Raw genomic sequence first — 25,794 nt, 5'->3', positions numbered from 1 at the left:
CAGTATTTTTACGTTTTCAAAATAATTTTGTGTTCTGGTCTTGGTATTTCATTTCTGCTTTCTGCGTTCCTCCGTTATGCCTTCCGTTACTCAGTGCTTGCTTTGTTACCTTTGGTGCGCTCATGTTCTTTTGTTTATTACAGAGAATCCCCATAATGAAACGTCTTTTCGAAATCACACTGACATGTACAGTGGTGAGTCAACACTGACTTCTGGAGAACTTCATGTTCTAACTCCTTTCTACCTAACCCAACTTACTCTTGTGTTAACACTCACTAGTTGGTTGGTCATTGAAACTGACAAGACAATTGAGCAGCCAAGTTAGCAATATTTATATAAATGTGTATATATATGCACATACACACCATATATATATAGTCCTGTTTCTGATTTTGTACTTATACTCTCAACTTCATAAATACTGCACATGGAGGGGAGAAAACCCCCTAAAATTTCATACAGTGTTCAAATTATTGAAAATTAAAGCTAATAAATGCTCTGAACCCCCAGATTAGGGGCATTTGGATTAACTGAATATGAACCAAAACAAAGCTCAAACAGCAAGGAGGTTTGGCCAAATTGAATCCAAATCCTCATTTGTACCGCAAATAAGATCCTCTTTACAGAGAGCAGAAAACTTGAAAAGAAAATCCAAGATTTCTTACCATTCCAAAAGAGCATCTATTATATTTGTAGCTAAACATAGGCATTGAGAAGGGAAAAGAAGTGTATGGTGTTCTGAAAAGCATGGCTATGTATTTCTTTGTAGTGGTGTTATGCATGCGTTGAATGTTTTTTGAAGATTCTTTCTCTCCCCTTTGTCTGAGCAAAAAAACTACCTCAGGAGAATACATTTGTTGGAGGAAGCCGACAGCACACTCATAAATTATGCTTCCGAGGCACAATTGCTGAGCTCCCCAGGGCATGATCTTCCTTCCGAAATAAATTGATAGTGTCATGGAAATGATGTGATAATGTAAATAATAGTGGGGGGCCATGGTGGGTTTATTTCATTCAGTGGTGTAATGAAGGAGGATGTTTGCATAAAGTGCTGGAAACTGAATCATAACAGTGCCTGTAAGCTCCACCAGATATACCCCAAGATATTGCTGCTGAGGAAGCGGAAGGATGTGCCCAAATGCAATGAATTCAGTGTATGCCTTTCATGATTATGTTCAGGCTGCTCTGGGTGTATGTGGGGGGTGGGGAAATGTCCCCAGTGTTGGTGCAGCCTGTATCATTCCTTCCTCATTAGACTATTCAAGGATGAAACTGACTCCAAAATAATGAGAGAGATTCCATTTCTCCTGAAAGCATGAGAGGAATTTTGCCTAACACAAGGGACTGTGTTCTGCCCTAGTGGAGTCCTCGCGCTCAGGTAGCTAGAATAGCATTCGGGCCTCGCATACATTTTAAAATGGAAAAGTTCTCTATGCTTTCAGTCTGAGCCCTCTTCAGGCCCTCCCTCCTCAAGGTATCTGCTCAGGCAGTGCAAAGCAATGGGGAGACAGACCTTTCACCCCCTAGCAAAGGAGAACCCTGCCATTGAGGGTCCCTAGTAGGCATACAGCCAGCATAGCTGTCTTATGCCGAAGCTCTTCTCTTCCCCCTCTGAACCCCCCAGAAGGATGTGCATTGCAGGAGGGATAGACACTGTGTATGGGATACCCCAACCATCCCCAGCTGGCATACAGTTCCTTGGTGCATGGCAGAGCAGCCCCCAGTGCATTCAAGGCTGGGCAGGAAATCAGGGAGCAGTAACCAGATCACTCGTGGCCTCAGCACCACATCTACTGCATCTAAATTGAGTGCAGCAGAGAATCTGGACCACCTTATTATCCACCTTATAATCAGATCACCATTTCATTGGCATCAACCAAAGGACGGAAATAGCAGTAACATGGGCATGTTATTGTGAAGCTCTCGTCCTACTAATGGCTTGGAGAATTAGCTAGATCAGAAAGGTAGGAAAGCTCTGCAAAGCAGATGAATCCCAAATCAGGTAGAAGCTTTGCACTATCAGGAAGAACAGGGAATACTGCTGCTTAAGCAATTGAAAGCCTTGCAGAGGTTTTTTTGGGCAACATATTGCCTGACTGCAGAAGTCTAAGCAAGTTGGATAAAATCTTGCAGGAGTATTGAAATGTGTTTTCTGCCATGATTTGCTGCCAAATGAAACGGCCAAAAGAGGAATTTTTTTTCCCTTTTGTGTTGCCCTGTATGAGACTTGCTGAGAATGCCCTGAGTAATAGGGGTGCCATATGGGCTAGGGAGGGAACTCCTTGAAATGTGGATTTTTTTTTTATTTTTTTTTTTTAGGGAAAACTGTTTCAAGGACTGTCCAGGGGGATTTGGCATGTTAGAAACCCAGAACAGTGCTGGCAGTGTAACAACCCTGTTAAGCAAGTAGCAGTGTCAGAAGATGTGCTGTGTTTAACTGAAGTCAGGAGAAGATTAGTTATGCCCAATACAGATGGCGTTGAATGGTCAAGAGTGAAATGAGCTCTGATAGGAGCAGTGGTTGTTACATCAACTGATCAAGTCTCCATGTGATGGAAGTAGAAGGAGATTTCTCCTCTGTGCCTGTGAGCAGGTATAAATCCATGGGAAAATGGGGAGAGAATCCTATAGAGAATTAGCCTTGAAAATGTTTCTGATTAATACTCATTGGCTAATGAAGCTGGGCAAATACTGTTTAAATAAATAGAAGTTTTAATTTCTAAGTGAATCCCTTTACACTGTTTGCACCATCTTTGTGTTCACTCTCCTCTAATAATCTAGGGACAGAGCTTTTTCTGCCAGGAAGGTAACAAACACTGCATAACAGGAACAGAATTTTGAATTCCTCCCAGGACAACTGAATATGAGGGTCCCTCTGCACCTTGAGCTGGGGATTGTAATTTCCAGCCCAGGTAGAAGGCTGCACTTTAGCTCTGAGTGACCTAGCCACAGCAGCAGGACAGGCTAGCTGCTCTGAGTACAGAATTCCTGCCCAGGACCATAGGTACTGGGGGCAGCCAGCCCATCGTCCTGTCCAAGCCATTGCTCTTCCTAGTGAACTAGCACATCTCCACTTTGAAGTGTAGAGTTTGGCTCATTCAGCCAGATGAAAAAGAAACATACTAGGTGACCTTGTGTGTCCAATCCAACAACTCAAACTTTCCATGCCAGGCCCTCCCAACCAACCGTAGACAAGTGAACTACGGACCAAGAAGGGTGTTCTTAGAATTGTTCTTAGAAATTTTTCTGAACATTATTTTAATAACTAATCAATTTGAGAAAATCGTGCTAAATTAGTGAACAGAAAAATGTGTCTAATTAGTAATTCAGCTTGGATTATTTGCCCACACCAGTTTCATGTACCATGTAAACCTTCAGAGAAAAGTTTTATAGCTGAAACTTTTCTGCAGTGCAAATTGCCATAAGTAAAAGTCGGACACTTGGCTGAACGTGACTGCAGAAACTTTAGGGATACTTTAAATGGCCATTTAAAATTTGGAGAAGGGAGTGGAAGAGTACCTGTTGCACTTGTGGATCCTTGATGCAGGTTTCTTTGTATTGGAGTAACTGAGTTGACACCAGTCATGTATATGTGTTGGTTTTTTTTTCCCTTCTTCTCCCACCTTCTGTTGATTCTTAAAGGCAAAAGAGGCCCATCTGCTCCAGCCTACTGTATAAACCCTTTCCTGCTGCCAACCTTCCCACCAAACAGTAGATTTTTAAGGCAGCGGGAGCAGTTTTATAGGGCACTTGGTTACTGCATGTAGACTCAGATCAAAACTTTGTGCCGTTGTATTTAGCTGTGGTACATAGATTCCCATTTTGGTTGCACAGACCTGCATCCCTTACTCATGCAAGGAGTTCCATTTGCATCAGTAGCTTTGCTTCCAGTTTATTTATTTATTTCTGTGTTCCAACCAAAGCAATGGACTGAGACTTTTCTAGCAGCCTGACATTTTCTGTCTGTCACTGTCACAAAGCTGGAATTGGAATTTTATGTCTGCCTGGAATGATTTCTGCTGCTCCCTAATGTTAAATGGCAAGTGTTTATCAGTAGCATGTACTAAGATAGAACCTTTATTATGAGGTATCCAGTATGTTTGTAAGGTGCTTTAAAAGAACTGGGACAGAATACTAATTTCCCTTCCTTTATTTTTAATTGTCATCATTAATATGTGGTTGGTAAAATTGCTTGTACTGCTTCTTTTCCCTGACTGGTCCCTTCCCTGGCTCTTGAAGAAAGAAAATTGTTGGTGAAGTAAGATGTGCAGCCTGTTCAGACACGTACCATACAGTGGTTGCCATTAAAATGACATTTGCCTACGGAGTAGAGTCGAAGAGGATGTATTTCCTGCATCTCTGTGCATAAAATAGAAAATACTTGCAGAAATGCTGTTACCGTGGTGTGGTAGCTGTAGACAAGTATTGCCTTCATAACACCAGCCACTCTGTTTGCAACCTAGCCTTCATACACTAGTGTTGGGTTGGTATTGTAGGGCTGCCTTCCCTAGGAAAGGGAGCTTATCAAGTGATAGGAAAGAAGTTATATATCTGTTTACTGCATTGGTAAATGTGCCGTATCGTCAAGATAAGGTCAAGACTTGTACATGATGGTAATCCATTAACCGAATAATTGACTAACATTCTCACCAGCACTTGTTGACCATTAATCATTTTGTATTTTAAAAGTCATGTGATGTGTGTGTGCAGCTGTGGTGTGGTAGACTCAGAGCCAATTGTGAAGCTGTGGTTCGGACTGCAGGTAGCTTTTCTTTTGAGAGGCCTGATCACAAACCTTTCCTGATGTCTTAATGGAGTGAACTCCACAAATTGTTTTCCCTTCTCATTCTAGCCCCTCCCCTTAAGAAACAAACAAACAAAAGGTTACTAGCCGGTTAGCAAAATGCTCCTCAGATATGTGTGATCCTACGGGTACCACAGAATTCCCTCCTCTTGCTGTCATGGGCACACACTGGACATAACCGATTTGAGCTGTAATTCTGATGGGTGCTAGTTATTGAGCTAAAAAGTCTTTTGGGTCAGAGGGGGCCAGCTAGTTCCACCCCTACTCATCCATCATAGCACAGATGGGCCTATTTTCCCATTCTAAATCAATATCTCCTCTAGCCTTGAATGTCTCCCATTGTTGACAATTCATCACCTACCATTGGCCATTTTGTTCCATTTCCTAAAGTATAACTCCATTTTCACTACTGCTGTTCTAAGCCCATTGCATTGTATGTCCTTGTGGTTGTAAGTTAAAAACTACAGTCGTCTTAACCAAGAGACTTTTAAGTATCTGTAGACAGTGGTCATGTCTCTTCTCAGTTGCCTTCTTTCTAACCTCTCCGTAGTTCTCTTAAACATTCCTCTTAGGTTGCTTTTTCTGATTGTTTGTTTGTTTAGTTTTTGTCACTGTCCTCTGAGCTCTCCAGTTTAATTTTGTTTTTTAAAGCACAATACCCATTTTAGGCCTAAAAGTTACCAAATAGAGCAGAATAATCACCTCACCCTTATTACAGGCTTAGACAACACTGTCACTCCAATTTATTTTCAGGCTAATACCCACATCCTCTTTTCTGGAACTACTGCCTGGCCAGTACAGTAAATGCCTCCATTTGTGTATTGGATTACTATGTCCTACATGAAGCACTTTGTCTTTCGTTATTTCAAAATCTCTTTTGATTTCAGCCAAGGTTTCCTTCCAAGATTCTGCTCTTTTAATTCCATCCACCAAATTGTTTGTGAGCTCTACCCCTTCAGCTCCAGTTAATCCACAAAATTGAGTAGTGTACTCATCTTCTGCATCAAAAACCTATTGAGGACTGGGTCAAATCCTACAGTCCTTATGCAGGCAAAATTCCCAATGAGCAGCCAACAGGGGTCTTGACTGGATAAGGATGATAGGAGTTGGCTTATACTAAAGTATCAAACCCAGAACACACACTAGAAGAATACAACTCAATATCTCTTCCTAAACTAACCCTAAATTGTTAATCTTGTTTCTGAGCTGCACTTTTGTTTTAGCCAGTTTTGTACCTTTTCATATAGTGATTCCGTGTAAGTCTCGTGTCTCTGGTTTCCTTATTGAAATGGTATCTGGAACCATGTCAGATGCCCAACTACAGATGAGATATTGTATACTCTGACCACGGAATTTCCTTTACAACTTTTTCCTTTGTTAACTATATCAAAGAAAGAAATTAAGGGCCAAAATCTGCCCTAATTTACACTTATATGGCCAATAGACCACAGTAAGGTCTTGCACTGGGATCACTGGGGTGCTCGTCCAGCAGTGCACTTAAACATGTGACTATGCAATGGTGCTAAAGTTACACATTTTCTTAAGTGCTTTGTCGGATCAAGGCCTGAATGCCAAATCTGGCCTTAATTTAGTTTGGCATGGATTGTATTTAATAACTAACATTCCTTAAAATTCATCACTGGATTTTCGTCTAGATGCTTTGAGATGGAGCACTTTATTAATTGAACATGAATCCTTCTGAGCTCAGTGTTGGCGAACCCTTGTGCGGTAACTGGTCCCATAACACTGATCCTTCAGAAGGGAAGTTTTATGGTTCTATTGTGGAAGCCCAAAAAGGGGTCATTCGGCTTGATGTGGGACATTGGTGCATCCACATGAGTCCGAGTAGAACCAGCTTTATTGGGACGATGGTCTGATGACCTACTGCAGTCCTGCAAGATGGTCATGAAAACCAATTAACTGTCCATGCAGTCTGCCTGTTTGCCCTTTGCCATGATAACTGAAGGTCGTTTACCCACCCCTCTAAAGTAATTACGTGGCTGGGGCAAGCTAATGTATAGGCCAGTGCAAAGGGCACTGTCATGCCGTAGAATTAGCGTTTGGCACTGCATCAAATTCAAGCTCCTTGTGCTCATCTTCAGGGCCTTGTATTATACACTCCTCCCACAATTGCCTGCTCTCCTCTCTTCTCCCCCCCAGCAATTCCTTTCTCCTTACTGTCCTCCTCCGTCTTCCTCCCACTCTCAGGTTTGCACTTTCTCCCATTTCCTGCCTATCAAACATCTTCTCTTTTTCAGATCCCTCCTTTAAAACCTCCTCACCTCTCCGAAGAGCTGTCCACCTTATCGTGTCTTTCTGGTCTTAGATTGGCTCTTCCAGGCAGGGAACATGCCTTCCTCTCTTAGTAAAGTACCGTGTGCATTCATGATGCTACAGATACATTCTTCCCCTGTTGCTATATCGCTTCTCTCAACTCAGGAAACTCTGTGTGTTGCTGGTAGAAACAACATGGAGGAGGAGATTTTAAAAGTGTTCTGTTTTTTCTTTTCTGCTGATTTCAGCCCGAGGGGTTATGGAAACGACCCCCAGCTTCATGTATCCCTACGGGACCTCAAGCAACCAGATAGTGCTGAGAGGGGTGGACCTCTTACTCGAGTGCATTGCTTCAGGAGTGTACGTACCACTTCGGGGTGGGGGGGGGGAAGAGGGGGATGGTTTCTGGCATCTCCTTATCTGCTCTGCTCTGACTAGTAAGCAAATTGTACAGTCCCTGATGCTCCACCTTTGAAATCACTGGGAATTTTGCTATTAACATCCGTGGAAGTAGGATCCAGTCCACAGTGCCATTCTTCCCAGTGGAAGGACAGGTAACTGCAAATGTACTACGGGCAAGAGATGGAAAGATGCATTACAAAAGCGGAAGCTGTTGATGCTGTGTTACTATTTTCTCTGGGTTGGATCCGTTCCTTTTGTTTGTCCACGTTGGGGATGTAGTGGCACATAATACAGTGTCCTACCAAATACAGGGAAACAGGCCCCAATGCAGTCCTTGTGAGTGCCCAACTGGCCAGCTCTGCCTACAGAGCACCAGCTAAAACTATGCAGAAGAGATTGAATAGCATCCATGAATCTGAAATTCACTCCCGGTGGTGTTAGTGAAGGTCAGGATCCTTGATCAAGATCCTGGTGTAAGTCAGGAGGGAAGGAGAGTGAGTCATCTGTGGAAACCATTGGGAGGATGAAATCTAAGGGGACTGGTTTAAGTGGTTCTGAATTTGGAGTAATCTGTTTATTTCCTGTACAGTGGATGAGCCTTCCTCTCAGATATGACCCCTAATCTGTTCTCCCCTCCTTAGACCAGCACCAGACATCATGTGGTACAAGAAAGGAGGAGAGCTCCCAACAGACAAAACCAAGTTGGAAAATTTTAACAAGGCCCTTCGCATCACCAACGTCTCTGAGGAAGACTCTGGGGAATACTTCTGCTTGGCGTCCAACAAAATGGGTAGCATCCGCCACACTATCTCAGTGAGAGTGAAGGGTACATCATTTTATCCCACCATTTGAAGTACTTGAGCCATTAGAATTCCAGAGCCATGGAGAGGGTGAGAGTTGGCACTCTTGTTTGCTCAGCCCTATGCTAATGGGATGATCTGTGCTTTTCTGAACTAAGCTGGATGTTTGCCTATACTCACACACATTTGCATCTTGACCAGACTGATCTCCTGATCCAGGTCCTCAGTTGATGTATATCAGCATAACTCAGTGGCTTTTTTTTTTTAAATAGAGCTACATTAATTTACATCACGCAGTAGAAAAAAAATTTATCATTGCTTTCTTAGCTCATCTAGGAGTGTGTGGCCATCCCTCTCCATCAATCTCAGGGGGAGGCCATGCCCCCTTTCACTTGGATTTCTCTCTAGGCCAAGATTGTTGGGAGATTGGCAGTCTCTGAGGCCCTGGCACTAGGCAGAGCCAAGTGGCAGGTAATCCAGCTTTCTGACCGCAGGCAGGGCAGAGCAACCAAGAGTTTATAGGCTCAGGCCGTTAGGCAGGGTGGAGCCCCCCAGAAGTCTAGGGGCTCAGGGCAGTCTGAGATCCTTGTTCTGGCAGACAGCAGACAAATGTAGGCCTCTAGGCCTATGGTGGGGAGGCTGCCACCCCAGGGTTGGGATTGGCTAGGAATGTTAGGCAAAGATTGACTGTAGAGATTTTACTCTTTAATACTCAGCATAGCCAATGCCTATCTGTTTTCTAGCGGCTAAAATATAGGACTTGACTTACAGCGACATCATTTCTGCATTGGTGAAGGGCCCATTCCCCACATGTGGCATCTGGTGGAGAACTTTTTCAATGGGGTCAGCTTCAGCAACTAATTAATGGAGAGGAATTCAGCAGAGGTAACCGCAATGCATGTATAACTTGTCTGTATACATATTCCTGTCATTAAAGCCGCCCCTTACTGGTTGGACGAACCACAAAACCTTATTTTGGCCCCCGGTGAGGATGGTAGACTCGTGTGTCGAGCCAACGGGAACCCGAAGCCTACAATCCAGTGGCTGGTGAACGGAGAGCCCATAGAAGGTAAGCAAGCGGATGGCTTTGGGGCTCCCTAGCAGGAACTGAATTATATTCATTATAGAAGCTCGCACCAAAACATGAGGCATTTCATATAAATTGCTTCTCTTTTCAGAGTGGAAAAATAATAAGCATGAGTCATGCTAAGGATGTTTTCAAGTCTGTAGTTATTTGAGAAGTCCCGAGCACACATGCCTTCCTCATGGTGTCTTCCATCATCCTTTCTATGAGTGGAAGGTCTAGTTATGACAGTGTTACAACTGGGACACCAAAGATCACTTTAAAACAAAAAGTAAAAGTGTTTGGTGTATTTAAAAATGACCAGTAGCAATGGTGAGAGCCAAGAAGAGTGCAGGCAGGTGTCCATCAAGCTGGTAGCTCTCCCATTACCCTTCAGTCCCATCGAGATACACTCCCTTCCATTCATGAGGAGATGAAATACTAAAATGAGGATTAGAATGAAATTCACATTGGACTGGACAAACCAAGACTAATGTGGAAAAATCCAATATTTGTGTTGAACAGAGAATTCTTACATTAAAATTAAATGTGTATATAGGTGTGACAGAGTTCAGGCAACTAAATGACTGGATATCTATGTGTGTTATGTAATGTCTAGCTCTTGCTATTTTAGGATTAGTTCCTAAAACAATGGATTTTTTTTTTTAAATTTCCCTCACTAAAAATAATTTGTCATGGAATCATTGAAGAATCTTGTCAATGCCTCTCTTAATGTAACCTTTGCTTCTACATCAGAACCCTTCTGTAATGCTCATTGGCTTTAGATGCATGGTTATGAATTTTGGAGCAATCGCATTTCAGCAAGACTCTTCTAAAAAGAAACCGAAAATGGCCCTGGAACCAATCCTGCTAAACTCTTTTGGTCACTTCAGATAAAGTAGAGAGAGGTGTCTGCTAACTGTTAATTCTTCGAGGAGTGTCCCTGTGAGTGCTCCACTTTAGGTGTCTTGGGGTCCTGCACTCGTAATCGGAAATTTGTAGGAGCAGTGCCCAGTTGGGCCGCATGTGCGCCGTAGCCATCTCATGCCGCTCTGAGTGGTTAAATAGTGATGTGCAGCCAACCGTCCCCCACTTCCTTCTCTACCCCAGAGAATCAGTGTGAAACTCTGAAGTAGAGGGGAGGAGGGAGGATAGTGGAGCACCCCAAGGGACAAGCATCTCAAAAAACCTCAGTTACTGCACAAGTTGAGTAACCTCATCTGTTAGGTAAATAAGGTTTAGGCCACATAAGACCCTAATCCATGGCCCATATGATTACCATAAATAATAATTTTCATCCCCCCACCATCACTAGTCACTCACTACAGAGTGGATGGCAGAGAGGAGCAGGTTGAGACTGAAAGTGACTCTATAAATCCTCCTCAGTGATGAACTCAACATTTTCCAGGCATTACCACCCTGCTTTGTGCTGGGGTTAGAGAGTCTGTGCCATAGGGGCCAGTGTCTGAACACGAGCACTACTGGCAGCATGCCAGGCCAGACACCTCACATAGCCCCTACTGCTCTTAGTCTGTAGATAAGCAGAGGACTTCAGACTCCCATGCTGGCACTTTGAAAAGCTTTACTCCATCCTCAGCTTGCTCTCTTGGATATGTTCAGTAGGACGACCCACTGTAAGCGGGGTGAGGGTTTTGGATGTCTCGGGGGACGGGGTAGGGGGGTAGCTAATGGGATTTGGAGCCTTTTACCCAAGAAAAGTTTAATAGCAAACTGAAAAGCTCTCTCTTCCTCCTCCTGTTTGTTCTGAAGCTGCTCCTCCCAACCCAAGTCGGGAAGTGGCTGGAGACACCATTGTATTTCGGGATACCCAGATTGGCAGCAGTGCTGTGTACCAATGTAACGCTTCCAACGAACATGGCTACCTTCTGGCTAATGCCTTCGTCAGCGTTCTGGGTAACTATCTAATGCTACAGATGGTCTGCTGATATCTGTGTTATGGAAGTGGATTGGGAAGGTCTTTACAGTGAACACAGGAGTTCCTTAACTGCCCAGCCTAGAGGTGTTCATAAGAAAACAGTAAACTCTGAATTCATCGGTGAAATCACCATCTCCCATAGAACAACATTCCCCAAATCTCTGGCTAATTTAAGTTATGATAGATAGCAACTGTAGTGGTTTAAGATTAAGGATGCTGGTGTTGGCAGGAAGGCCAAGCATCAGGGCTGGTGTTGATAGGAAGGCCAGAAATAGAAGGTAGTAACAGACAGAGAGAGCAGTGGGAGGGGATAGGAGGAAATACAGGAGCTTTGCAAATCCTTGAAGAAGGAACTTGAACTTAAGGTGCAAGAAAAAGAGGGAGTCCCATGACTAGAGAGGAGAGGTGGGGAGATGGTGTGATTCCAGCACACAGGGTGGGAGGGATAGCTCAGTGGTTTGAGCATTGGCCTGCTAAACCCAGGGTTGTGAGTTCAATCCTTGAGGGGGGCCACCTAGGGATCTGAGGCAAAAATCAGTACTTAGTCCTGCTAGTGAAGGCAGGGGGCTGGACTCAATGACCCTTCAGGGTCTCTTCCAGTTTTATGAGATAGATGTTTAAAAAACACAATGTTCTTTGTTGTTTAAGATGTGCCTCCCCGGATTCTTGCCCCACGGAACCAGCTGATCAAAGTGATTCAGTACAACAGAACCCGCCTTGACTGCCCATTCTTTGGCTCCCCGATCCCTACTTTGCGTTGGTAAGGATTCCAGCTCTCAGAACTGCTGATTGCAATGGACTTTGAGATGAGCCACTTGCTGCTGCTGCTGCTTCCTCTTATAATAGTTTCTTGTATTGTTGTGAGGTTTAAGAATGGTCAGGGAAGCGCCCTGGATGGAGAGAACTACCAGAGGCATGAAAATGGGAGCTTGGAAATAAATATGGCTCGGAAGGAGGACCAAGGAATCTACACCTGCGTCGCCACCAACATTCTGGGTAAAGCAGAGAACCAGGTTCGTTTGGAGATCAAAGGTAAGACACAGTGCTGTCAAAGCGTTGCACATACAGGGCCTTCTCCTCACAAGCACCCATAATTTTATATGTGCAATAGTTTACACCCACAAGTCAGGTAGTTACCTGGCTAAATCCAGGGCTGTGCCGCACAAGTCGCTGTGCATCAGCACAAACTTATCAGCTGAGTACAGGCCCCTTTAGAAAACACGTGGCCAGTGAGTGGCTTGGGTGCATAAAAGTGGCAGCCAATGGAGTGTAGATCTCAGTGCCCTGACTCAGTGGTCGGTGTAATGGGTTTGGGCCCTTCGGAGTGTTACCTGATCTGCCGGGATGCCACTGAGTCAGCCTATTCTGCCAGCCTGGGTCCCTTGTACCTGCCCTTGGTGGGCTCGAATCACAAGCCTCTTCCAGCCATGCACACAGGCAGGCCACACCCAGCTTCACAGAGAGAGACAGATCCGCTCTGGAAAGATTCAGCCTAGGGGCTTGCCCCAGCACTTTGGTGCCCACTCCCTTTAAGAGGTACAAACCCAAAGGTTTTATGAAATTTGCCGCCTCCCTCAGTGTGGAGGAGGATATGCACAACTTCTTGCCCCCACCTCCCTTTGAGAAATTATATAAACTGGGTTATATTATAAACAAGAAAGAAGTTTATTAACTACAAAAAGATTAATTTCAAGTGAATAAAAGAGATGCCCAAACAAAGCAGATTACTGACCAAGTAAAACAAAATCCGCAAGCTAAGCTCAATATACTTAAGAAATAGGTTACAAAATGTAATTCCTCACCCTAGATACTGTCTTAGGTAGATTCCTTCACAGACCAGATACCTTTCCAGCCTGGGTCAAGCAGTTCTTCTTCCCCGACCCCCCACCACCGTTCCAGTCCTTTCGTTTCCAGGCGTTTTCAGGTATCTTTTTGCACAGGACGGCGGAGCAGAAAAGAACTGAAGACCTTGATTGTTTTCCTTCCACACGTTATATAGGATTTCCATAAGGTGGGAATCCTTTGTTTGATTCACCCACCTCCCAGTGGAAAAATTCAGCAGTCCAAGATGAAGTTTAGTATCAGGTGACCAGGTCACCTGACTCTGTAGTATCACAGTGTCCATGAGTCACTGGCTGCATGGAGCGTCCTGCAGGAAAGCCACGCCTTTTCAGTCGATTGTCCTCGCTGATGGGCCATCAGCCCTGTCTGGCTTTTCCATCTTTGTACCTGAAGTGTTAGCAGTGGGCATCACCCAAAGTAGCCTAGTTGAAATACAGATACATAGTCAATATTCCTAACTTCAGATACAGAAATGATGCAGACATACAAATTGGATAATCATATTCAGTAAATTATAATCTTTCCAATGATATCTTACAAGACCCATCTTGCATAAAGTACATCTCAGTTCTATCATATTTATATCATAACCATATTTTCATAAAGAATATGGAATGCAACATCAGAGTCGGCAGTCAGATACTGTTCAAAATCAAACTATTTGGCTAAAGGACAGTTGTCTCCCATGGGGTTCAAGATCATAACCTGTTGCATTAAGACATAAAAATATTTGTACCTGAATAGTTAGTGGCATTTGCACATCCTGCTTTTAAAGGAGGCCCGTGCACACAAACCTTTCCAGATCAGGTTGTGCTGGAAACAGCAGTCTGTGATAACACAGCTGTTACACACCAGGGCACTATACTGGGCAACTGGACAATTTGGGCTGTATTTAGTTTTGTGGTCAGTTTGGGGAAAATGCATGTTTAAGACAAAGGGAGTGGGAATGGAGACGGTAAAACACTTCTTGCTCCCTGCAGTGCTAGTATATAGATATTACATATATACACGCACTATAATAGAGAAAGTAATCTTGGCCTTTTCATTCAAGCGCTCTAAACACTGGCTTAAAAATAACTCACTCAATCTTTTCTTCACAGATGTGCGTTTCTTGGTAAAAATATGACTTTTCTGTAAAACTACATAGACCAACCTCTGCTCTACCTTACAGCCACGTAATCCCCATTGAGTCCAGTGAAGTCATACAAGTATAACTGGGAGCCCAACACATTTAGTTTCCATTAAATGCAAGACTGATTTTCAAAGAAGCCTAAAAGAATTCAGTGGTGGCTGGTGCCTAACTCCCTCAGGCTCCATTGAAAATCACAGCATAAAGGGTTTATTTTTCCTTTACCAGTTTTTTTGTTACACACTTCCATAGTCCACTGGCAAAGCGGCAGATCTTAGGAGCTGGAGTTTGGTGTAGTTTAGCTTTGTTTTTGTCATTTAATATCATAGAATTATGTGGTTGGATACTTGAAGATCTGAATGATGGTCTGAGGACTTATTTTGTTTTTATAAACATGAACCGCCTAGAGCATGAGATAAATACCAGGCACATTGAAACACATAAAAGGTGCACAGCAGTAGTGGCAAGGTCACAGTTCAAGCAGCAATAAAATGTTTGAGTAAAGCAAACAGTTTCTGTTGGGACTTCGCTTTCCTAGTGAAATGCCCTTTGACTCAAAAATACTGTTTTAGATAATGTCCGTGTGTATTAAAGATAGGTGGAGTGATACTAAATTACCCAGCTTATAAGCAGGTAATTGTATGTATCAGAAACAACTGAGTGTGGCCAACTGGATGGCTTGTGGCATTTGACACACGCCCACATACGCCTGACTTTTACAAGTCACACTATGTTTTCCAATCTTTGGTTTGGGTACTGAGCTATAGAGCCTACTGTTATATGCCTACAAGTGACATCTTGTGATTCTTTGCAGACCCAACTAGGATCGTGAGAGGGCCAGAAGATCTGATTGTAAAGAGGGGATCCATGGTTCGATTAGACTGCCGTATAAAACATGACTCTACGCTGAAACTTACAGTCACCTGGCTAAAAGATGATACGCCTCTATACATTGGAAACAGGTCTGTGCATTGCCATATAACCATATGTCTGTAGTTACATGTGCCTTCTGTCTCCCAAGACAGCACTACTCTTCGCTCTGTCTTTATAAGATGCTCATTTCAAGAGCCAGTGCATATAAACAATTTGTCTGGTTTCACAGCCCAGATGGCATTTCCCCCATTCAGCCAGGAGGGGGAGAGTATGCATAGAATAACCAGTGTCCCTGTGATTCAACACTGAGCAGTACTACACTTTTGTGGTGTTAGTTCCTTCAAATCGAAAGTAACCAACTAGTTACACAAGACTTTTTGATCTCAGGTTTCAATATAAAAAAGATGGAAATCAGTGGCTGTGTTTTTTTTTTTAATGAATCTCAATAAAGCATCTTGGTTTAATAACTACTGACTATTTCAGAATTAATACTCGTCTGCTTTGACCTACTGTGCCAGTACAATTGCAGTTCCCCTTGCCCAATCTCTGTCTCCCATCTGGAGAAAAGGAAATGAGCTTTTGATCATGGGACTCAGACTGTTCCCTGGTCACAAATTTGTTCTCCGAGAAGAATCTGATTTCATCTCCTGGCCTGCTATGATTATTTCATCTCTTTAGTATGTGTAGCTACACACCACTGTATTGATGCTAATACCGTGGGAATAAGTTCAGTATGAATACCTGGATAGATAAAACAGAATGAAAAGTACATCCCTGCCCTGAAAAATTTAAAACATGAGTCAAACCCAGCTAGACTTACCCATGCAAATAGTCTTATGGAATCCAATGGGACTAGTCACATAGGTTAGGATGAAATCCTTCAACGCCTAACGCTATATGTTTTTGTTATCAAATTGTATCCTTTCCAGGATGAAGAAGGAAGATGATGGTTTGATAATCTATGGCGTAGCTGAAAAAGATCAAGGAGATTATACGTGCGTAGCCAGTACTGAACTGGATAAAGACTCTGCCAAAGCATTCCTCACCGTGCTAGGTAACCATTCTTCCACCTGAATTTACTACTAACCCAGAGATTGGACCCTCATCGAAAACAAAGTAGTAGAACTAAAGGCATTGGTTTGTTAGTACAGACTGATTTTTAGTGTCACGTTCTCACAGCCAAACTTGTGTAATGCATAATCAGACACAGCAAAATTTAAAATATTTAACATTTAATGTAATCTAATACATTTGTAGGTCAACCTGTTGGTAGTTTTATGTAGGTTTGCTGTGAGCTTCTTAAGCAAAGTAGCATAATAAAAATGGTTAGTTTCTCCACCAGTGTCTCCATGGGGCTCAGCGAATACATGCAGCCTCATTTCAAACTTGCTCTAATGTTCCAGTTGAACCTTCCAATTCAGCAGATACTGAAAATAAAGGAGTAGTGAGGAAAATACAGAATACATAAGGAGAATAAGTCAAGTTGAAATCAAATACAGAAAGACTGCGTTAAAAGGAGTGAGGGGGAAAAAAAGCAATTGGTATATGGAGCCAAAAATGTTCAAACATGGATGCCTAAGGTTGGGCACCCAAATAAGAGATCTCCTATTCAGACATCTGAAGTCAACAGGAATTCAGGCTGCTCATGACCTTTGAAAATCAGGCCCCTTATTTGGATGCTGTGCTATAGTGGGAGTAAGAGGAAACATGTCCTAGAGGCTTTGCTCCATGTGGAAGTGGTAATGAATCTCTCCCTTTTTGGCAGGGGGCGGGGGAAATGGATTTAAACTACAGGGGAAATGGGTTTTATAGACTGGAACTGGGTTTGTGGGGTTAGACCTACTCTCAAACTTTAAACTCCATGTGGAAGTGCTTGTGCCTGTTTAAATCAATGTTGAATGTATTGCTGGCTCAGGCCTCACAATGCCCTACTACACTCCGCATGCCATAAGAATCCTGCATCCCTAATTGCTCAGCTAAATTTGATTTTTCCATTTTTTACACATAATTGTGTTTAAGCTAATTAACTCATTTGTTTCTCCCATGTGCAGCCAGCACAAAATAGATTAGAGGTTATGGGAGCCCCTTGAGGTGTCGAGGGGAGCAGGCTATAAATACTGATGCTCACTAGGTCCCATACTGGAAGGGAAATCCTGGTGGAACTGGCCTCTGTAACTTGTTTTTACTACATGCCCCTTTGAGCCAAGTTTAATCACTAAACTAACTCCATTAACAGCCACTGTCTTACCTTGCAGCTGTCGTGTCTGCTCCAACTAATCGTATGACAGCCTTACCCAAAGGTAATCACCACTAATCAATTTGGTTTATTGAAACCCTTTTATTTGGATATGCTTTTTGTTTTGTTTGGCCTTTGCAATAACTCCAGTGGGAAATGTAGGGCTGGAGAGGCTGAAAAGCCGGAGACTGATGCTCCAAAGCCAGCTATGGTAAGTTATTTCTAAGAGTTGTCACAACTCACCATGAGCAGAAAGCTGCTGTGGTATGTTTGTAATGGTTGTCTGGGGGTCAAGGTGCAGTATGGTATAGCACAAGAATAACATCACTCACTACAGGCAAGGTGGCAGTGGCAGAGTGGGTAAGACCCTGAAAGGGGAGTTAGGAAACCTGGTTCTGCCACTGATCTTCTAGGATGTTGGCCAAGTCACTGCCTCGGTTTCCCTATCAGTTAAATGGGGATGAAAACACTTAGTTGCTTGCCTGGCTTCTCTTAATTAATGGATCTCTGTAAAGGGAAGGTGACCCAAGAGTGTAGTGTCTTATGACATGACCTTGCTCTAAAAGAACAAACAGAGTTTGCTTTCCTTGTCTTTTTTTGTCAATCCACCATCCATACAGTATATAAGTCAGGATGTTTTTCCTTCGGTTTGATGCCTTTGTTTATGTGCACACACCTCTTTCTACATTTGAATGTAGTGGTTAGGCATTGCCAGCCTCCCAAACATACCATGGAAAGGCCGCCTGCACTACCACAAAGGGTCCTGACGAAGTGCACAAAGATGCTACATTTGTTCAGATTAAGGAAACACACTTATCTGCTAAGAACTGAATGGAAACTCCTCCTGTCACATGCAGCCACTCCTCAAAGAGCCATCAGCTGGCAATGACTTTCTCACTGCTGCCTGTGAGAGTTAGGCAGAACTCTCAAAGGCACCCAAGGCATTAGGTGTTCAGTTCTCATTGACTTTCTGTGGGATTGCCCAAGGAGCTAAACTTTGATTGTTACTTTGACAACAGAACGACCTGAGCAGCCTCGTGACCTGGAGCTGACAGACCTGGCGGAAAGGAGTGTGCGCTTGACATGGATACCTGGTGATGACAACAACAGTCCGATCACAGGTTGGTGCTCACCCCTCCCCTCTGTAACAACAGACCAAGCTGGACTCATCAAGCTATTGTTTTCATTGACAAAAGTCTGTCTTCCTCTGGGAGCTGGGAGAAACCCTGCCATTAACCTGACCTCCTATCTGTCTAGATTATGTGGTTCAGTTTGAAGAGGACAAGTTCCAACCTGGGTTGTGGCATAACCATTCCCGTTACCCAGGGAGCGTGAACTCAGCTATACTGCGCCTCTCACCCTATGTCAACTACCAGTTCCGAGTGATAGCTGTGAACGAAGTGGGGAGCAGCCTGCCCAGCCTTCCCTCTGAACGATACCATACTATTGGGGCAAGTAAGTACTTGAAGTCAAGTTCCATTTAACTCACTGTTGGGGCTTTGCTCTCTGAATAGCTTTCATCTGTCATGGCAGAAATCAGACACTAGGTGAGGATTGGCTAGAGTTTCTATTACAAGCCCATTTTCCCTGGGTGTTGAACTCAAAGGGCCAGATACTGCGACTGAGAGCAGAACTTGGTCCATGTACTAACAGGTTGAGATGAATCTTGCTGTATTTGGTTAAGCCCTGTGCACAGTGGCAAAATTCAAGATGAAAGAGCTAAGGTGGATAATTTTTCCACTGTAAGCTGCTTGTGGGGGAGGGGGGGGATTCCTCAAACAAATCAATCTTTCCATGATGCTGCAACTGCAGAGAGGAGAAAAATCCTTCATCCCCTCCTCCTGCAGGAAGCTTAGATGCTTCTTTGAAAGTTTGACACTATGCCTGTTTACACTGCAGCTGGCAGTATCTTACCCAGCCCAGGTAGATAAGCACATGCTAGCTCCCCTCAAGAGGGTACACTTAAAAATAAGCAGTGTGGACCCTGCAGCATGCGCTGACCAGGGAGGCATGCTCCCAGGAGCAGTGTAGATATATCCCCAAGGATCCATTATTGTAAGCTGCCAACTCCCTCCACTATTCCCAAGTATTGGCAGAGATCCCAGAACAGGCTGGGTGTGCAATGCAGGTCAGTACAGCTCAGTGTTGAGGACCCTGTGTGCGTGTTCAGTGCTGCAGAGAGTAGAAAAACTATTTCTAGTACAAGGCACTTATGAACCTAAATCTCTGGGTTTTCGGAGCATTAAGCAAAATGGTGTCAACAAAAGATGGCTGCCTGGGACCTGCTCTTTTCAATTACATCCCTCAGCTTCTGATTACTCTTGTTTAGATTTACTTTACTTAACAAAGAAGGCACCTTTTAAATGTATAGGACTAGATATTTGAAAACCACCAAAATACAGGGCCTAACTTTGAAAAGTGTTGAGAAACCTGCCGCTTTCCATCTTCCATTAAACTGAATGGAAGCTAATTTGGGCAAATTAGGCCACTCTGTTTTCAATTGTCTGTTAATAACCAGTTTGCTCTGTGCATGGCTTTTAATGCTTACATGTTCAAGATTGTAAGGCAAGGTTTTTATGTGGATTTCAGGTCCAGAAATCAACCCAACAGGAGTTCAAGGAGCAGGGACTCAAAAAAACAACATGGAAATAACTTGGACTGTGAGTTTAATTTTTTTACTACCCTGTAGCTGAGGGTGCCAGGGTCTGTAAAGCCAGAGCCTATTTAGATATAGACAACACTTTATTTCACTGGGCTCAGAAAGTAGCCAGAAGCTGAAAGTTGTAAGTCAAGATGATCCTGCTTATTCTTTCCCTTAGCCACCAAGGGCTATTACCATTCAGAACAGTTAGACTGAGGAAGTGTCACATGAATGCTAGGATTATTCTGTGCTTCATCCCTTTTAAGGTGAGCATATTTAAATCACTCCTCATGGTCTCCCCCTTACATTCTAGGTAGCTGTCAGAGCAAATCAATTCTTATGCAATTTTGATTCTCTCAGTGCTATTAAAATGAACACCACATTCCAAAGAGCTTACTCACTAAGACATGAGTCTAAGGTGAAGGTTACACAAGTACAAGTATGTTATTACTCAGTTCAGAAACAGTGACAATTTATTTTTTTAAACACCATTGTTGACTCACTACTTGGAGACACAAGTGATACAGTGACTTCTTCATCACTCTAGTGAATGAGGACTACTTTAGTCTTCCTGCAGAAGCCTGCTCATACAATGTACTCAAGTGTTAGCATTAGGGATGAGGTTGGTCTCCAACATCTGTTCACAGGAGTAGCAGCAAAAGAAAAGTTGCTAGATTACACCTGATCCTCAAGGAACTGCCCTCTCTTGCCTAAACACTGCTTCCAATTATTCTCTATCTGATGATGATCATTAAGAGTAACACTTGAAGGCAAAGTGTCACTCTTAAATTTTCCAGGGTACATAAACCACTCTGTGGCTTGCTTCTTGAAGGAAGCAAGAGAGGACAGACTCTCATTCCTGAAGCAGCTGTACATCCTGCCTGGACCTATACAGCTGTCACCAGGAATTAAGCCAAAGTCTGGTGTAGGGAAGGGATAAAATTGCAACTTTTTATTCATGCCTGTATTATGCAGTGTAAATATACCTACCTTATTTATCTTTTTGTCCATTAAGCCACTGAATGCAACCCAAGCTTATGGGCCTAACCTCAGGTACATAGTGAAGTGGAGGCAAAGGGATACGCGGGAGAGCTGGCGCAATGAGACGGTGAGAACTACAAGGCATGTTGTCTGGAATACACCCATCTATGTGCCCTATGAGATCAAAGTGCAAGCAGAGAATGACTTCGGGAGAGCTCCAGAGCCTGATGTTATCATCGGCTATTCAGGGGAAGATTGTGAGTATTTTCCTACCCAGAGCTATTAAGTATTACTGGGTGGGGAGGGAGTGAAAGTTGTCAAGCTACCCTCTCCTACTGGAGATGGAAAAGCTACACTGCAGCTCAGGGGGACACCCTTAGAGCTGTGCTTGGTGTCAGAGCAATCCAGTTCCTGTTGATTTGAGGAGGAGACGACGACGACTCTTCAGGTTCCATTCCTAGCTCTGCCACCAAAATATCTGTGCAGCCCCAAGCCCAGTTACTTAATCTCCATTTGTGCAAACTGGACTATATCACTTCTGAGAGTAATGTGGGCAAGGAGGTTTGGCCCTTGGATGAAAGGTACAGCTGGGCAAAGTAGTGTGTTGAATTTAGAGGTGTGAGTGCAGCTCTGGTAGGCTTTACCCAGGGTTCTGAGAGGACTTGTGCAGCTACATCTGTATTTAGACACACTAGCAAGATTAGAGCTAGTATAGATGCCTACCTGAGCTGCAAGTAACTCCCCCCTCTGCTCTGAGGGAAGCGTAGCTTAATTACATGATAATCTTGCATGCTGGTCAGAGGGAAATCCTGGATTAGATTGCCGTGCCATGGCTTTAGAGAATTAAACATACAAGTAGCTAGCGCTGTATGTTTCATCTCCTAGTCCTTTTCTCTGGGCTACTGGTTTCACTGCCTACAACAGATAGGGGCTCTGAACTGTAACAAATTACTATAGGGTTTATTTTTTAAAGAGAAAGTATTTTAGTTCCATCTCTACTGCACCACATGACTGGGAGTCTTGGCTTGAACTCCTGCTGGGATTGTTGTTGGGGCTATGGGCTCTGCACTTCTGAAAAGGAGCTCACCTGGAATAGCACAAGGACCACTTCCCACTGACTAGATGAGCTCAGAGCACAAAATACAGGTACTACTACCACTACGAAGGGGAAAGTAAATAACTCAAAATCCTACTGTCCCTGGGTCTGCCTCTTGTGGCTAAGAGCAGGGAATAGATAAAGAACTTAAAAAGAATACAGCTTAGATTGCCTTACCCCCTACGCCAGCAAGTTACACACATTACGGCAGTGCTGTGATGCTGCATGGTTCCCAGCTTTCAATGCCTCAAGGTATTTCTCAGTTTAAAATAGATATTGGGGCTGTGCATTTAGGTTCCACAGGCAACCTAAATACGCCTGAACGTTTGTCTTGCTGGAGCTAAACTAAAGTGAGATTTGGCCTTGAAGAGAGTTCTCAAGTTCTTGGAAACAGGATCTCAAATTATTTAGCTCCCTAAATGACTGGGATGATTATAAAAAGATGGGAAACAATCTAAGCATGAACACTAGATCCTGCACATGCCCCTAGTGAATACAATGTGCAATAGGCTAAACTACTGGATAGGTTGTTCCAATCATTTCCCTCTAAAGATGCTAACCTTAGAAGTGCTTTTACTTCACTCCCAAGCTTCCTTGAGAACAGTATATTTACCTTCATCTTATTGTTCTTTTGTGATTCAGAGTGGCCAACATCTACTTTTGACCTGGGATGAAAGACAAACCAAACAGTTAGCCTGAAAAGTCTCAGGGGTTAATACATGGATAAGCTGAGCAACATCTTAGTGGGCTAGTGTGGCCTTAGTTTTTTCCAAAGGCTTCTCAGGCACAAAGCTGGGGCTGCTTTAATAGTAGCAAATTAAATTTTGGGTTTTGTGGCCATGCTGCTGAAAGACTTTTGTACAGCTTAGCCGTTGCAGGGTTAGCTTTGTATACCTGGCAACCGTTAGGGCCATCAGGAGTTTAGTTGCATCACTCCCAGGGTGAGTACACTAGAAGGCTGATTCCCCTGGTATATATAACTAAATGGTGGTGCAGAAAAGTTTCCTCTGACCCAGCTACCCTGTGCTAAGTACCATTTATAATGTTACATGCCCACTTTGTTCTACAGGCTTTGAGTGACATGCTGCAGTGCCAATCAATATTAGAGCTGTGCAAACTATGTCTGGGATCTGCAAGCTAGATCCTCCGGCACTTCACCCACTGCTAGATGCAAATAAGTCACAGCATGGTTGCTTGGAGGCATTTTCAACCAATTCAAACCTCCAAGGGACCATACCACTCCCTCCCTGGGATAAGCCTTAGAAATCTACTTACCTTAGAGGTTTTCAGGGAAGTATTAGACATTCACACATTTTCCATTTCCTCTCCTACTGCAAAGTACATTAGTGAAAAATGTTTCTAGAGGGGAAATAATCCCTATTGGCCTTTAAGGGCTGCTCTGTCCTTGGTTCTGAAATGGACTCCTGTCTGAAGCATCACAACTTAATTCCTATTGCAAAAGTTTTTAACCAGAAGTTTCTTTGTGGCAAAAGAAACTTGACTCTTGCTTTGTTGGAGTGGCATCTGTAGTTCAGGGATGGTTTTACTGTGAGTTATGTATCACCTTTGATTGTTTTACGATGTTGTATTGCCTGGTTTTCTGCCCCTCCCTCAAACTGGTTGTTTTGGGGAGCAGTTTCTGCCACAAGAAAAGATACAGTAGTTTTTCCAGTGTTTGCAACAAGCTCTCCTGTTCTAGTGATTTTTGTAAATTGTTAATGCATGCATGTTAAATATATAACCCAGGGGTAGGCAACTTATGGTATGCATGCCAAAGGCAGCACACAAGCTGATTTTCACTAGCACTCTCACTGCCCGGATCCTGGCCCTGGTCCAGGGGGCTCTGCATTTTAAATTTAATTTTAAATGAAGCTTCTTTAACATTTTTAAAACCTTACATACTTTACATATAATAGATTAGTTGTATATTATAGACTGATAGAAAGAGACCTTCTAAAAACATTAGAATGTATTACTAGCACGCAAAACCTTAAATTAGAGTGAATAAATGAAGACTTGGTACAGCACTTCTGAAAGGTTGCTGACCCCTGCTATAACCTGTTAGATTAAGGCTAGATGACCAGAATGATCTTTTGTAGTTTGACCTCTGGCATGGAAACTTGCCCAGTGACTCCTGCATCTATCCCTAATTTATTACAAGCTTTCTTCCTCCAATAATTTCCAGCAGAGATTTTCAACAGTGACTGGTGATTGGGGTACCTCACTTAACACCTTTAAAAGAACCTGGTTTTCAGAGGACAGGTGTGCTCCACCCTTTCTGAATCTCATCTCTTCTAGATCCAATAAGGCATCAATAATCACTTTTGAAAAATCTTTGCTAGGGATGTCGGTTGCAATTCTCCAATGGGTAGGTGCAGTAGTTTCAAATGAGTATTCCAGAAGAGATCAGAAGTTCTTATAGAAACTACAGTGAAACCAAAGCAAGTGCACTTCCCCATTAGAAAGCTAGTCTGTACTGAGTGAACAACCAGATCTACTGCCACCTCTGGTCATTCTTTATCACCATGTAAATCTAGATTGATTGGCTATGAAAATAAAGGGTTGTTCTGCTGTGTGTAGTGTGGTGGCAGTTGTCCCTTCCCCTCTGGGTCCTAGTAAGGTCAAATTACTGCCTCATATCAGGGGAATTAGTGAATCAGGTGCTAGTGCCTGAGCCTCTTGGCAGTAGGGTGACCAGACAGCAAATGTGAAAAATCAGGACGGGGTGGGGTGGGGGTAATAGGAGCTTATATAAAAAAAAACTCAAATCAGGACATCTGGTCACCCTACTTGGCAGGAAAGAGCACTCAACAGTCTAGGGGCTTAGGGCCTCAGGCAGGGAAGAGCAGAGCACCAAGCAGCCTGTTGTCCTAGCTCTGGCAGACAGCAGACAAAAGTAGGCCTCTTGGCTTATGGTGGGGAGGCTGCCACCCCATGCCCATCCTACTCCACCGGGTCCCAGCCCAGGGCCCTAACTGTGGAGGAGTGTCCACCACTAGGTTAGTGGAGATCTGCCCAAAACACCCTGGCCTGGATTCAAGCAAACCCAACCCAAAACCAGGCTAGTGTCTATGGGCTACTTGCCCTTTGGTACGTCAGCTCACTGGGTGTCCTGTCTCCCTGGGGTAGATAGCCAGCAGCTCCTCTATACTCTCAGGGGTCAGCAGTGAAGTCAGAAACCTAGCAGCAAGCAAGATACATCTGTCTCCTTTCCAAGCTCAGCTCCAATTGAGCTGGAGACTCTACCTTTTATACTTCCTGTCCCACCTTTCAACTTCCTGTGGGAGGGGTGAGCCAGGCCTGATTCCACCCACCCAGGCACAGGGTTCCTCCCCCTCTGGGTCAGAGAAGTCCACATGGCCTTGCTGCATTTTAGTACACAAAGCAAGGGCTGCAGGAGGCAGCTAAGTTTGTGGCAGACTGTCACAGTCCTAACCGTTAAGTGGAGTAGAGAGGTGTGACAGATCACCTGCTCCTCAAAGTAGCTAATCCATTGTAGAGACCTGAGAGAAGTGCTGATGTTAAATGGATCAGGAGCAACTGCACAGCAATACCAAGAATGGCTGACAGATTGTAACACATTTCTTTCCCTCCTGGGGAGGCACTGCCAGGAGCAACCCATGTATCCCGTAGATTCAGAACCTGCCTGGTCAGAAAATCTCAGGTGTATCAGATTCGTCTAGATAGTGAAAAGGACAATCACTTAAGGACACTGTG

The 25,794-nt window shown here is 43.6% G+C and overlaps 1 protein-coding gene across 23 annotated transcripts in view; it reads left to right on the top strand.

Annotated features, from left to right (window-relative positions):
• NFASC (neurofascin) overlaps positions 1-25,794 on the top strand; it is a 183,249-nt gene that overhangs the window by 98,704 nt on the left and 58,751 nt on the right. For 12 of the 23 annotated variants that reach the window (XM_050955564.1, XM_050955566.1, XM_050955565.1 and 9 more), the window contains 14 exons: positions 144-194; positions 7,327-7,438; positions 8,122-8,306; positions 9,218-9,349; positions 11,114-11,257; positions 11,928-12,039; positions 12,145-12,311; positions 15,065-15,212; positions 16,053-16,177; positions 17,379-17,423; positions 18,379-18,480; positions 18,617-18,814; positions 19,949-20,019; positions 21,016-21,238. In XM_050955564.1, the coding sequence (XP_050811521.1) occupies positions 144-194; positions 7,327-7,438; positions 8,122-8,306; positions 9,218-9,349; positions 11,114-11,257; positions 11,928-12,039; positions 12,145-12,311; positions 15,065-15,212; positions 16,053-16,177; positions 17,379-17,423; positions 18,379-18,480; positions 18,617-18,814; positions 19,949-20,019; positions 21,016-21,238 (1,815 nt within the window). The remainder of the gene's footprint in view (positions 1-143; positions 195-7,326; positions 7,439-8,121; positions 8,307-9,217; positions 9,350-11,113; positions 11,258-11,927; positions 12,040-12,144; positions 12,312-15,064; positions 15,213-16,052; positions 16,178-17,378; positions 17,424-18,378; positions 18,481-18,616; positions 18,815-19,948; positions 20,020-21,015; positions 21,239-25,794) is intronic. The other 11 variants (XM_050955583.1, XM_050955582.1, XM_050955585.1 and 8 more) reach the window with 3 other exon arrangements.

This window comes from Gopherus flavomarginatus, chromosome 5, assembly GCF_025201925.1.
Source record: "Gopherus flavomarginatus isolate rGopFla2 chromosome 5, rGopFla2.mat.asm, whole genome shotgun sequence".
Taxonomy (NCBI): domain Eukaryota; kingdom Metazoa; phylum Chordata; order Testudines; family Testudinidae; genus Gopherus; species Gopherus flavomarginatus.
Note: the sequence above shows the minus strand (reverse complement) of the source record. Positions and strands in the feature narration are given on the sequence as shown.